This window comes from Lobosporangium transversale (genome assembly GCF_002105155.1).
Source record: "Lobosporangium transversale strain NRRL 3116 chromosome Unknown BCR41scaffold_4, whole genome shotgun sequence".
NCBI lineage: Eukaryota > Fungi > Mortierellomycota > Mortierellomycetes > Mortierellales > Mortierellaceae > Lobosporangium > Lobosporangium transversale.
In genome coordinates this window covers 100,751-114,021 of record NW_019028982.1, presented here as the reverse complement: position 1 = coordinate 114,021, position 13,271 = coordinate 100,751, and the positions used below count along the sequence as shown (strand labels likewise).

The window sequence follows — 13,271 nt, the reverse complement described above, 5'->3', positions numbered from 1 at the left end:
TTAAAAAAAAAAAAAGACTTTTTCGTTTATTGCTAACAATGGTAATTCCATCCGAATGAATGCATATGCTTTTTTCACAATGAGCAACATGTTTTCTTTTATTTTTCTTTAAAACATACGCACATTACGGTACATCTTGCTTGGATCTACAAGAGGACCAATGCCACCCATCAGTCGCGCACGCTCTCTTTCACGTTCTCGCTCCCTATCAGCTTTGCTCTTACTGTGACTCTTGCCCCCGCTAGTTGCAGATCCGTCAATGGAGGGTGCTCGAAATCCAGATATTAATCCAGATGCAGATGCAGCTCGCTCATGTCTTGACGTACTGCTACTGCCATCTTCACTATCAGCAGTACTTCGAGAACGCTCGCCTCGTACTCCACTGCCTGTCGTGCTTGTGTCCGAGGCGGTTGTCACATCGCTGATTGCACTATCCGACAGATGCGATACATGTCGGGTGTAGAGCGTGGGTAGGAATACTCCTGAGGAAGCTGCTCTGGCTGCTACAGAACTCTTTGATGTAGATGTAGACGTAGATGTAGATGATGATTCGCCACCTTTACGCTGCTGCTGCTGCGATAATTGTCGACCCAAGTCAAAGATTCCTGGAATATGGCTACCAAGATGTCCTCCTCCACCTGCACCACCAATTCCAGCACTCACATTATGAATGCCACGGTCTGTTTGGGCCCTGTCAAGTGGCCACTTGCTCTTTGTCTTTGACTTAATTCCTTTGCCTTTTCCACTGCTGTTGCCTGTCTGACCAACAGCTCGGGTCGAAGATTCAGATTCAAATGGTGGCAGCTGAGCTGATGTTGAAGAGGAGCTGTCTTTTTCCCCTAAACGCATGGATCTAATTCTTTGACCGATCGTGTCATCCTCATCTTCTGTCTCTTGATAGTTATGACGACTATATCGACCAATCATCCCACTGGACTCAAGGCCACCATCATCTGTGTCACCATCGCCATAATGATGGTCCATCTTTATTGAAGCCTGTGCACCATATGGGACATTCTGGGGTTGCGTTAGAGCATTCGTGTCACTTCCACCGCCACTCACCTCTCCTCCAGCTGTTGCATTGTCGCCCTGACCGCCGAAATCATTGCCCTCCTTATCAGTACCTCCTCTAGTAATATAGCGTTGACTTCCATCATTGCCTCCGTGATGTCCTTCAGTAGTGTGATGTTGCCGCATGTCGATAGCACGCAACGTCTCAAGTTGAGCTTGGAGCTCCAAGATACGGTCCTCTAGTTGTTGGTTGCGCATAGCCTCTCGCGACCATCGGTTGTGTGCTTCCTGAAGTTCCTGGTCCCATCGTTCCTTTTCACGAACCATAAATTTCTGCATTGCAGCTGCTCGCCGCTGACTTTCAAATCCTTGCTGACTACTATTCGATCGGGTGAATGCTTGTGGCCAGTCTGTATTCAAAGCAGTCTTACTGGCGCGATGGTGCAAGTTACTGGACGCTTTACGGTGAATTGAATGCTCTCGTTCAACCGCTTCATCCGCTCGTCCGTGACCAACCTCGTTAGTATGAACTGTTTGCGATACAGTATCAGCGTCTCTATCCCCATTTACATCATCGCTTCTGTCATCATTTTCATCACCATCGTGTTCGTCTCTTGAACAATAATCTATCGAGGGTGTATCAGGGATATCTTCTAGTCCATGGCCTTCACTATTAGCTATCTGAATCCGCATATCATCCATGATTTGGGACTGTTGAGAGACCCTATTCCTCAGGATGCGTGCTTCTTCTCTCTCTGCTGCAAGAAGCAGTTCCAGATTCTGCCAACGGCCTACAACGGCCTCCAACTGACGTTGCACTTCCTGCATTTTTGATTGCTCAGATTCCCAAGTGACCAATTGGCGCGTCATTTCCTCGATCCGCTTCTCATACTCCTCCAACTTCTTGAGCTTCGGAGACTGATCCTCAATCGTATTTTTGAGGTTAAAAGTCCTAACAAAGTACATAATGGCCGTTTAAACATAAAATTGGGATTGTTCCTATATGATTGCTATCGTTCTATAACATTGATGTATGCTTGGTAGGTAAATAATGAAAACATCTTACCCTTTGCGCTCCTCCGTTAAGAGTCTCTCTTGGATCTCCTGTGCTTGCCGTGTATCCTGGATATCTTGCTTCAGTCGCTCCACCTCAAATTGTAGGTTTTTTCGTTCATCTCTGAACATTTGTAGCTTATTCTTCAACTCTGTATCCCAATGTGTCTGTTTGTTCTTACGTTTTTCTAGCTCATTCTTTTCCTTCTCCAACAATAACTTTGTCTCCTGCAGCTGCGCCTTGAGAGACCGACAGGTATTATAAAGGTTTTGGCGTTCGGCTTCCACACTAGCATCAAGCACATGAGCGCGATGAACTTTGGAGATTTGTTGAATATGTTGTTGTTTTAAAAACATCTCAAAATTAAGTTCATTCGTAGCCATGAGCAAATCTCTTTCTAATAACGCAATGGTTTTGCGGTACTCTTTGTTTTCCTGTACCAGACTTGCCATAGTTGCAGAAAGTTGAGGATCTTGGCTGGTTTCTACAGAGTTGTTGCTTAGATATGTAGGACCTTCAGGGGGTATATTACTATGACTAATAGGTGCCGACGCTGTCGTTGTTGTTGTGGACGCTGTAGATGCTGCAGATGCTATTGCCATAGCAGAAGGTCCTAACGCTACTGCTAACTCATCATTGCTCTTCAATACAGAAGGTCGACGCTCACGCAAGGTCAAACCGGGGTTTAGTGCTTTGTTGTTATTCGCCTCCATCAAAATCTCATCGTGATCCAGTCCCCGTAGGGTTGCAAAGTTTCGCAGAATCTGGCTCATCTTGACTTCTTTGGACTTTGTTCGTGCCCTTGGCGTGGTTGACGCGGTTGGTCCTGGAATAGAATGAGCGCGGTAAGACAAAGACGAGGCAGTTGTTGGAAGTATAGGTCTCGATTGATTGTCCCTGACAGCATGAAGCTCAGAAACCTCTTCCTGTGCCGACATTTCAATAGGTATTCCTCCCGATGTCTCTACTCCGAGGGACTCAGCCGATTCTAGAGCCTTTTGCTGGGATGAATCTTCTTCAGACTTCTCGGCAACTGAAGAGCTAGGAGGGGCAGCAACAGCAGTTTTTTCAAGAACCAATGGTGAAGACAGTGAAGTAGAAAGAGCTAGCGCCCCCTCCTCTTTATCATCATCATCATCATCATCATCATCATCATCATCATCACTATCACCCTGCGGTATTGCACTCAAGCGATCGCTATCAATCGTTCTCAAAACTGGCCCTATACCATAATTTACTCCAGCACTCCACACATCCAATCCAACACACATGGCAACAATCTCCATGGGCTCCAATTTTTGCCACCTTGCTTTATTAGTGATCTCCTGTTCGGGCGTTGATGTCAATAGATCGGGGTGTAGCGAATGCCTCTTGAGAAGCGGTTGTACTCGGGATTTTAACAAATCCTCATCGATATACGCAATTTTCTTTTCAACGTCGTTGGCCTTTGGTGACATAGCACTTAAATCCAGAGCACTTTTTGTTGATTCTCCCTCACTCGTATTGAGTCCTGACCCTGATCCTGTAGACGAAATCGCTTGCTTCATAAACATGCGGGGGGTATGTAGGAATTTTAGAAGACTACATGGGAAAAGACCATAGAGGAATGAAAAAATGGCAGTTGGATCTGGTGCCCCTTCCGATGTTTCGCCCGCTACAGCGGGGCCTAGAGGAAAGAAAGGAAAAGGAAATAGCCCCCATACCTCCCAAAGATAAGTAAGGGATCAAAGATGATGGGGTAATTTGACACCGCATAGTAGGGATCAAGTACTTTCCAGACTCACCATATCGGCGCCAACGGACTCCATGACTGTACAATGAGATGTCTTCGTAATCAATTTCATCTGGCGGTGATCCTGAGCTCGCATTTTTGCTAACAATGTTGTTGTCAGCACTACCAGGTAGTTTGATATTTGGCTCATTGCCGCTATCGTCATCAAATTCGTCAAACGATTGGATAGTCTGACCAGTTAAGTTTGCGCCTTCTTGGTTCGCTATTCCTATCAATTGCTGTCTTGATCTTGGCCAACAGAGAATCCTGCTTAAAATCAAAAACAAATCCGGAAGTCGGTCGTTCAAGGTAGCTGGAATTCTAGGCATCAACATGATCAGTGCCATCAGCCCCAACGATACAATCAGAGGCGACGTATCATACTAGTGCAAATTAGAACAGTAGCAACAACAACATGTCAGGCTGTTGTTGTCGTTTTCAATATAGCCATTTACTACTGGTCAAGTTCTGGCAAACCTACCTTCAACGAGAGTAGTAAAGAATCGAACAGTGGTGTGGATAGGATTTGATGCAAGTAAACACGCTATTAATTTTTAAGGTAGTATATAATAATAGGGGTACTGTAAACGTTTGTAAATTTGCCTCTACTGATTTACAACCACTCTGAATCTCAAAGATCATTCCATATTACCTGTCTTCGAATAAATTGACAGAGCAACCCCAATATCTCTGCACGATAACGAGCACCGATAAAATACGTGTAAAGACAGCTGAAAAAATCCTTGACACGTCCAACGTTGCCTCCATATGCAAACAAAATAGCCTCCAGATTCTTGACTAATATATCCTTCTTCCGACGAATAACAGCTCTAGCTTTCATAATGAGCTTCCGTTGTTTCTCCATCTCCTTCATGACTGATGGGTATTCTGATCGCTGAGGGTTCTGGATCGGCCCTAATGTTGAAAACCCTAAACCTGACGGCCCTAGACCATGTCCAGCATGGCCAGAACTTGGCGTTGAAACAGTATTTGTACGAAGCCATGATCCCGTCCCAGCTGTAGCGGATGTACCCATCTCCTCTGTATCAGCAAATCGATGGTTAAGGATGTGAGCTGCCTTAACGTATTTTCGGAGTATAAATTGTGAGATCGGCATGGCAGTCTTGGCAAGAGATGCATCCAACTGTCCTTCCTCATCTCCAGCAATTAAGATTGATCCCACTCCAGTTTGACCATCCATGAGGCTGTCGCGGGTCATGCATTCTATCACAAGATCTCTACAAGCTTTCAATGCCTCCTTTCCCAATTTAATCTCTCCCTGTAGCGAAGGCTCTATCAGTCGATCCCACCAATCGGCCATGACAAGATGTGGGGTCAGAAATGGTAACAAATGTGTCAGGTAAACAAGCATTCGACTTGCAACAGCAGCGATTGGCACTTCACCCATCCCCTGCTGTGTATACAATGAGAGCAGATGTGCTGAAAACCTCTGAGCTGCCAATGGTACATTGGCTACAGGATTTGGTATTATATAAGTTGGTTGAATAGAAGGTGTAGCTGCTAGACCTGGATTGGCCCCAGGATTTGGAGATGTGCTTGGATGAGCCCCTGCTGAACCACTTGCGCCTCCACTTCCGATGATTGGCGAGCCACTAGTTGAGGTATTTTGGGATACTGGTGCAGAGCTGACTGGGGATACTGAATTGGATATGGTTTGATTGAGCTTGTGAAAGGCGAGTGGTAAACTGTGGGAGTGCTGCATGCTGGTATTGTGGGTTAAGGATTGATACCAAATTTCGTTCGCGTGTCGCTGGCCAGCAGCGGCAGCTGAAGACGAAGGAGCGATACCAGACCCTAAAGTGGTAGAAGATGATGACATTGACGCATTGAGCGCAGCTCCAGCTCCAGCTCCAGCAGCAGCTCCTGTTCCTGCTTGTCCTCCTGGCGGTAAGTTTCCAAGCAAAGGGATTGCAGGGGTAGTGCTGGCAACAGAAAGCGTTGTGTGGTTGCTGTGACCATGTCCTGAATTGGAGTTGGATTGATTCTTAACAAAACGGTCGAGGTAATGCTGTATTGTCTCGCGATTTAAGTCGTTTTCCTTGGACTTGTCTGAGGCTAAAAAAGTTGCTAGATCAGCAGTGACAGCCTTGTACAGGTCTTTGACCGTGGGCGTTGAGCCTGACATGATATAGTCAAATAAAGTAGATGTCCTGTACGGAGCGAAGTGAATTAGACGTCAGACAATTTCGAGGAAGTTTGAAAGCGATGGATGTCTTTTTTCTTTTATACACTGGACTAAGAAATCAAGCTGCGGAAGCAAGAAAGAGAATGTGTAGTAGCACAAGAAAGGAAATATATGAGAAATGATTGGCAGTAGTGAGCTTGTGCTGTTGTGAAGAAAGGCACATTAAAAGAGATGGGATAATGGAGGAGCTTCACGACGAGAAGTGTCGTTGGCATAGCGAATTTTGTGTACCTCGCGCGTAGGCAAAAAAAAAAAAAAAAAAAAAAAAAATGTTTTGTGGATCGTTTAATGCAAACTCACCTGAGATTGTTCAAATCAGTCACAACATGCAACTTGCATGCATCCTAATTGCTCACCAACAAAAATCTCATTTACCCAAATTACTTCATCACTCTTTATATTCGGCATTTCGGGAGAATCTTTTTATTTTTTTATTTCTTTTTTTATTCAAAAGTTTGCTCCTCCCGGAAACCAATACCTATCGCCTCATGAGTCACTATCAGCCTGCGACCTTTCCAGTGGACCTGGTAATAAAACTTGACAGCCAAGCTTCTTCAGCCTCAGTTTCATATGAACACCCTAGTGCATAAAACCAACCATTTGGGTTGCACATTGGCTTTGATACGTAATACTAAAAAGTCAATTGGATCTACTTTTTTGTCTTTTTATAATTTTATTACTATTAATTAGACAGTGGAAAGAGGTTTGCTTAAAGACGTACTGCGGGCCATTCTTCACACTATTCTCTTTCACCGTGTTTTCGCCAATATCAAACCAAAGGACATGGATATCCTCAACATTACCATTGTGAGTTATCTGGACCTGACTAGGAAATATGACGAAATGGAGCCTCAAAAATCTTCTTTTTTTGTATTATTGCTTAGAATATATCTAACCCTTGTACAGATCAAAAGGTTGACTGATAACAATTAGTATCCATATCGTTCATTTCCCTTGATTCTCTAAATATTCTTTATTTTATTCTTTACTGTCATTATTATATAGCCTATAATCGATGATCCAGAAATTGAGAAACTAGTTGAGGAGAAGATCGCAGTGTTCGCCAAAGCCGTCGATGCCAATCCGCAGAGCAAGGGACAGGTAAGAACCAACTACAAAGGAAATAGTCTTCCTTAGGCATCCAAGGAAAAGTCCACCATCTGATCTCGGATTCTTAATAAAAAATAGATTGGAGTCATGTTTTATGAGAAGCGGACAAAGCGAGCATGGTTCAGTTCTACATCATCAGAAGTCTGTTGGGAGCAATGGGGAATTACTCTTAACGTTGTCACCAACATCAATGAAAAAGGTATTCTATCGAGGTCTTTAAGACAGATCTTTACAGAAAACAAAAAAAAAAAAAAAAAAAAAAAAAAGACCACTTCATATCTCCGTACCATAGTAGTGTGGGATTAACTAACTTTACGATTTTCATATTCACCATTACTGTTTATTTTATTTTATTTTATTTTATTTTATTGACAATGTTCGTTGCGGACAATATTAATTTTATTGGATTATCGACAACACAGACAAGCAACGATCGATTAAAAACATGGAAAAGGCATTATCAGCATTATTTCTCAATATTCTCCGCACAGTCAACGAACACAAGGACCACATTCCACCGATCACCACCAGCGATGGAAATCCATTTCCTTATCAGGTAATAGCTCATTATCTTGTCCAGCAAGCGTGCTACTGTGGGCAAGTCAGTCATCCGTCATTCATTCATTTGTCTCTATATTAACATTCAACTCGTTTGCTCTCATGATATAGATTGTTATACCAACAACAAATGATACTTGGGGATCCATGTTCAAGCGCATTCTCGACACCTCAGCCTCATCTTCACCCAGCATATAGTTCCTCAAACATTTCCTTCGTCAACATTGGTCTCGTTGTGCTTTTTTTCTCATCTTTTTTCTTTCTTCTAATTCACACAGCTTGGAATGTTTCATTTACAAGAATCAAAAACATAATCCAACACTGAACTATGTAGAGCGAATAAGTAACTTTCCGGATCGTGTTGGGAAAGAAGAGGTAATTCTGTGTGGAAAACTAGCTGATACTTGCGCCGTAGGGCTATTTAAGAAGCCAACAATGTAAAATAGTTGTAATAGATTATTGTTATTATTACCATGGTTAGCATCGTTACTATCTTACGTGTGTATTGATTTAATGTTATATGCCTGTGTATAAAATATATTGGTTGCATCCGCAGAAAAGAAAAAGTCGTCTTTATATCCCAGCCTCTGATTCACGGCAAGTCATGTTATTGGTCGGGATACCCGTATCCCATTCATCATCCTCAATTGTTTTGTCCTCATCCTGATCTATTTCCCTGCTCTTCTCTGTTTGCTCATGGTGTGGTTCCTTATGTTCCTTCATCAGCTTTGAGCTAAATGCCAACTCGCCCAACTTTTCCTCATCTGGCTCTGTCAACTCTTTTGCGGCTATAATAGTGGCAGCAGTAGTGGCACCTACGCTGTTGCCAGTCTCAGTATGTTGATCCTCTGGCTCCTTCTTCATTGTGAATACTCTCTCTTGCTTGTGATCTTTCCATTCATCACCATTAGCAGCAGCAGCATCATTATCATCCTCATCGTCATTGCCATCGTCTCCGTCATTTTTGCTTCCGTAGACATCCTCCTTGTTTGGTTCTGCTGATTCAGGCGTTATTGTAAATTCTCCTTGACGAAACTTTGGCAAGGTAGTTATCTCTTTTTGCTCCTCCTCTTTCTTCTTCTCCTCCCTCTCCTTCTTCTCTGCCTCTATATTCTTCATTATCTCTGCATGTGACCCTTGATCCAACGATCTAGGTGAATCTGGCTGTCTACCACCACTTCGACTTTCTTCATTTCGTTTTTCGTTCATGGATTGCTCCAATCCTCGATTACCCATCAAGGATCTATGTATTCCAGCCATGGAGGGTTTTGGTGCAGACAACGTATGCTTGAGTGACAGTGAATCTCGACTGAACGAATGCTTAGGCATCGGCACATGATCCTTACAGACCAAGACCTTCAGCGGCCGTTTCGTTAACGGGTCTATCTCCGAGTCATCTAATGCTGCCATCTGGAAGTTTCGTAACGTCAACCCCGTCTTACAGTCTGGAGCCATGCACTTTTGTACGAGATATAGAGTAATATAGTCGGGGATATCAGAATATACATTTTTATTCTTAAAGGAAGTAAACGAGAAGCTTTTTTTTTTTTTTTTTTTTTTTTTTTTTTTTTACCTTGAAGCATGCACGGTGATACCATTTTCCCTCTGCATCGATCTTTTCATTGATGTACACTGTCTTTTTGCAGTTGCCGCATGGTTTGGATGACATTTTTTTTTATTTGTTTTTGGATGATTATTTCCTGATTGTCAAATGGAAAAAAAAAAAAAAAAAAAAAAAGGTAACACATGAAAGAAGGATGAGGAGGAAAAGGCTAAAGGGAGGGGGAAAAAAAAAAAAAAGATCGTAATCATTCCATATCCTTCGATATTATGTGAATAACGTCAATTAATGTCTCACACCATACTTAAAAAAGAAAACAAAACAATTGTTCCTGCTCATCCTGGTACATGCACACATGTATAAATTTCTATCCATGAACCCTCTTGGGTCTAGGGATCACTAAGACGCGTATTCCTTTACTTGGAGTCTTCCATTTTGATTGGTAGGCCCCTGTCAATGTTCGGTTGTTCATTTAGATATCAAAAGTTGAATACTCGATTTTATTCATTAATTACAATACATGCATGGAATAAGAGTTTTTTCTTTTTTTTTCTTTTTTTTTCTCTTCAAAGCAAATAAATGAAGGATAAAGTGTTTTAGAAAGGAAGGGTATCGATACAATTGAAAATAAAAAGAATTTTTAAGAAATAAGAGAAAGAAACACGGCTTCAGCATTATTGTCATTAAAAACAAAAAAGTAAAAGACATTAAGCTCGTTAAAAAAAATAAAAAGAAATGAATAAGAAAAAAAAACGTCCTATGCCTATGCCTGGAAAGGGGGTGATATTACAGCAAGACTGTTCATGCTGCTCTTGTTGCTCAACACCTTAGGGGACCCAGTCTTGTTCAACGAATGATGATGTTGAAGACTATGGTGATGATAATGATGGGCATGTTGAGGTGTCGACCCGGCCGTTGAGAGCGAAAGGATACTATTGAGAGATCCAGCTCGAACAAGTCCTCCCGACCGCTCCATACCCAATGTCCGTTCCTCCATTCTCATCAATTCAGTTACAAACCCAATATTAGGGCACATGCATGGCCGTTGAGTCAGCACATGATTGTAAGCCTTGTTCAATGACCAATGCAACTGTGTGATCAAGTATGCAATAATGGCTGTTACTGATCGAGACTTGCCAGCCTTACAATGGACGTAGATTGGAGCATCATTTGAAGCAGCTAAATAGTATGAGACGAAAGATAGAGGTTAGAGTCTTTTTTTTTAAAAAAAAAAAAAAAAAAAAAAAAAGCATAATTCATATTTAGTATCAAAGTACTAAATAATGAATGTAATAGTGGCTTACAGATAATATCAACAGCTTGCAAAAGACCAGCACTGACATCTGCTTCAATGTGGTCCAATACTCCAATCTTATGGTACTCCATTCCAGGACGGTTCATCACCAAGAGATCTTCACATTCACGGGCCATATTCAGCACTCTCTTAATGCCCAGTCGTTCCAATTCTAAAACCTGCTCTTCTGTCGCGATCTCAGGTCCCAGGTACAAAAAGTTGGGTAGAATACACGAGATTTCTTGCTCACCATCATCGCCTCCCTCTTCTGCCATTTCATCATTGTATCCATATCCCTGTTGCTGTTGTTGACTCATCATCGCCAACATGTTGTTGTTGCTATGGAGGCTACTGCTGTTGTTATTGAAGCTGTCGATACCATCAGCAAACATATTGGCCGAGTGCACCGGAGGGGATTGGTCACTGTTGTTGCTACCATTAGCATCAAGACAAGTTGAATCGGTAGATGCCGAAAGCTGCATGGAAGAGCTACTGTGGTGTCGACGGAGGCCTCCATTTGATGTCGGGGAAGCGTGAGCGTCATTTTTATCATCATCCGCACCAGCCTCCTCATCCTCCTCCTGAATGCCCAGAGTAGCTCCGGATGCACCCATTGATAAGAGTGTTGATGTGGATGAGAAGGATCTCTTGGAGCCCATTCGCTGTAATGAAGCACCGGCACTATCTCCGTGGATCGATCCTCCTGCAGACCATGTCGAACTGTGATCTGGAGATGCTGACTGTTGCATCATCTCCATTGTGCTGCTGCTCATTGACATGGCAGGAGAGAGTGTAGGCCCAGGTGCAGAATTACCCGAAGGGACTGTCAGCCAACTACCCTTGCGAGACAGTCCATTGGCATTGTTGTTCATACCACTTCCCTCCTGAAGAGGCATTAAGCCCGAAGGGAGGGTTGGAAGTGGAGGAGGAGCAACTGACAACGGCTTTAGGTTTAGTGCGCTGACACCGACCGATTGAGATCGTGCAAGGTTTGTAGGTCGTTGCAATGACTTTGTGTTCAATGAAAATAAGCTCTCTCGACGGACAGCAGGACCTCGCTGTCGTGGAGCGCCAGCGAGCGAGGCATTGGTCAATGAAACTGCATGATCAATAGCCTGGGCGGTCTTTGCATCCGTAACTGTAGACGAAGATGCGTTGCTAGGGAGCGAAAGAGGCATCATGCGTGGTTGCGAGCCATCATCCTCACCCATAGCTCCTTGCTCCTGCTGCTGATTTTGACCATCATGAGTAACACTTATTTCAAATGTTGAGCCAGGGCGGACTAGGAACTTTTCGCTGACATCCCAAGTCTGAAACGCTTCGAACCCGCCTTCAAGGTACCACAGTCGGATGGGTCCACCACAATTTCCTCCACCTCTTTCAAGGACACTGACCAAGGTCCATGCTTGACTTGCTGACCGTCCATATTCTTCTTGTCCATCCTTCATGTCCTGGTCTAGGACGACAACATCGTGAGTTGCCTCGTTACCATTGTGATCTTGGTCCAGACGCCAGCCATCAAGGATCACATGGTAGAGGTCTTTATCAGAAGGCATGGTGATAAAGGACTCGAGTGCAAACGAAGACATTGCGCCTCCTCTACGGTATCTTCTCATTAAGAGCGTTGGCAAATTTATGTTGATGGAGTGGACGATCGAGATGGGATCAAAGTCTGGATTTGGACGGAGGTCTAGGACCAAGGGCCGTGGACCAGCACTGACGCCTTGTTTGTTCGGCTGACCGCGCTCAATCAACGCTGCTAACTTTGCTGGTGAGATGCCAGAGGCAGGATAGGGTGTGGCATCAGACTGAGGAGGGGACGAGATAAGGGATTTGGAGGACGTTTCTACAGGAGAATTGGAAGGAGAGGTGCTGGGTGATGATGAGGTTGAAACAGATGGTGGAGGAGAGGATGGGGGCGATAGGGAGAAAGATGGGAGTGAAGAAGAAGACAGAGGCAAGGCCACATTGGTTGTGAGTGTAGGAGAGCTTTTAGGCGAGGTTTCAGCGGGTTTGGAAGGAAGGATAAGGGATGGACTAGGAGTCAACAATGGGGCAGGCGAGACTGGCGAGTAGAATGGATTGACCGTTGACAATGATACCAATGATATTTCAGTCGTTTCTGTGGGCGCAGGGGGTGAAGGCTCTACTTCTGGTGGGATCGTCAATGACAACAGAGGTGGCTGTGGTGTTGAGGTTCCTTGAGGAGTAGGAGAAGGTAGTGATGTGATTGAAGCAGGTGGAGACTTCAATCCCAAAGACCGTGGCCCTTCAAAGGCAAGTGGTGATAATGGTCCGGAGGAGGTAGTGTTCATCTTTGAGAAAGAAGTTGATTTTGTAGGTGAAGATGAATCTGGAGAAGCAATAGGAGTCATTGAGTTTCGTGGATAGTAGTACTTTTGGAGAGAGAATGTTTTTGAAGATGTACTGGCAGAAGACTGGATTTGATGTGTTTGTTGCTGATCATCATTATTGTAACTGGAGGATGGATTAGAGAGGAAACCTCGGACAGGGTTGCTGCGCGAAGAGGTTATAGAAGAAATGGAGCCATTGCTGCTTGGTCGACGCGGTTGATGTTGTTGTTGGTGAGAAGGGGATGAAGACGGCGAGTGTGAATTAGGTAGAACAACAGGTGATGGGGGTTGAAGCACAGGATCATTTGTGTTGGTATTGGTATTGATATTAATATCGGAATCGGCGCTATTG

General features: G+C 43.7%; 4 protein-coding genes across 4 annotated transcripts; 1 reads left to right on the top strand and 3 right to left on the bottom strand.

Moving 5' to 3' along the window:
* Nucleotides 1–85: 85 nt before the first annotated feature.
* On the bottom strand, nt 86–6,270 carry BCR41DRAFT_346501 (Hamartin protein-domain-containing protein). Its single transcript, XM_022022904.1, has 5 exons — nt 4,489–6,270; nt 4,318–4,380; nt 3,850–4,219; nt 2,078–3,731; nt 86–1,963 (listed from the first exon to the last, which is right to left on the bottom strand). Exons 1-5 carry the CDS (start codon nt 5,980–5,982, stop codon nt 109–111), a joined length of 5,436 nt encoding a protein of 1,811 aa, XP_021884938.1. The 5' UTR covers nt 5,983–6,270; the 3' UTR covers nt 86–108.
* Nucleotides 6,271–6,530: 260 nt separating this feature from the next.
* BCR41DRAFT_392543 (hypothetical protein) lies at nt 6,531–7,908 on the top strand (the record flags this gene model as incomplete). The annotated part of the gene is made up of 6 exons (XM_022028466.1): nt 6,531–6,569; nt 6,733–6,849; nt 7,048–7,143; nt 7,231–7,351; nt 7,575–7,708; nt 7,822–7,908. The coding sequence occupies 6 exons, from the start codon at nt 6,531–6,533 to the stop codon at nt 7,906–7,908; spliced, it is 594 nt and encodes a 197-aa protein (XP_021884937.1).
* A 1,032-nt stretch (nt 7,909–8,940) lies between these two features.
* On the bottom strand, nt 8,941–9,379 carry BCR41DRAFT_300025 (hypothetical protein; the record flags this gene model as incomplete). The annotated part of the gene is made up of 2 exons (XM_022020548.1): nt 8,941–9,168; nt 9,284–9,379. Coding segments are annotated over 2 exons (324 nt in total), but the record flags the coding sequence as incomplete, so codon positions are not given.
* An 883-nt stretch (nt 9,380–10,262) lies between these two features.
* On the bottom strand, nt 10,263–12,268 carry BCR41DRAFT_285747 (protein-tyrosine phosphatase-like protein; the record flags this gene model as incomplete). Its single annotated transcript, XM_022020275.1, has 4 exons — nt 10,263–10,450; nt 10,576–10,806; nt 11,773–11,970; nt 12,055–12,268. Coding segments are annotated over 4 exons (831 nt in total), but the record flags the coding sequence as incomplete, so codon positions are not given.
* Nucleotides 12,269–13,271: the final 1,003 nt, after the last annotated feature.

Bases quoted from the DNA above. Each gene is read 5' to 3' on its own strand.
- BCR41DRAFT_346501 (XM_022022904.1), bottom strand. From the start codon at position 5,982: ATGTCAGGCTCAACGCCCACGGTCAAAGACCTGTACAAGGCTGTCACT. The intron at 4,381-4,488 runs GTAATATGGAAT...AAAAATTAATAG, and splicing joins GTCAATTTATTCGAAGACAG to CGTGTTTACTTGCATCAAAT. The intron at 4,220-4,317 runs GTAGGTTTGCCA...AATTTGCACTAG, and splicing joins CTTTACTACTCTCGTTGAAG to TATGATACGTCGCCTCTGAT.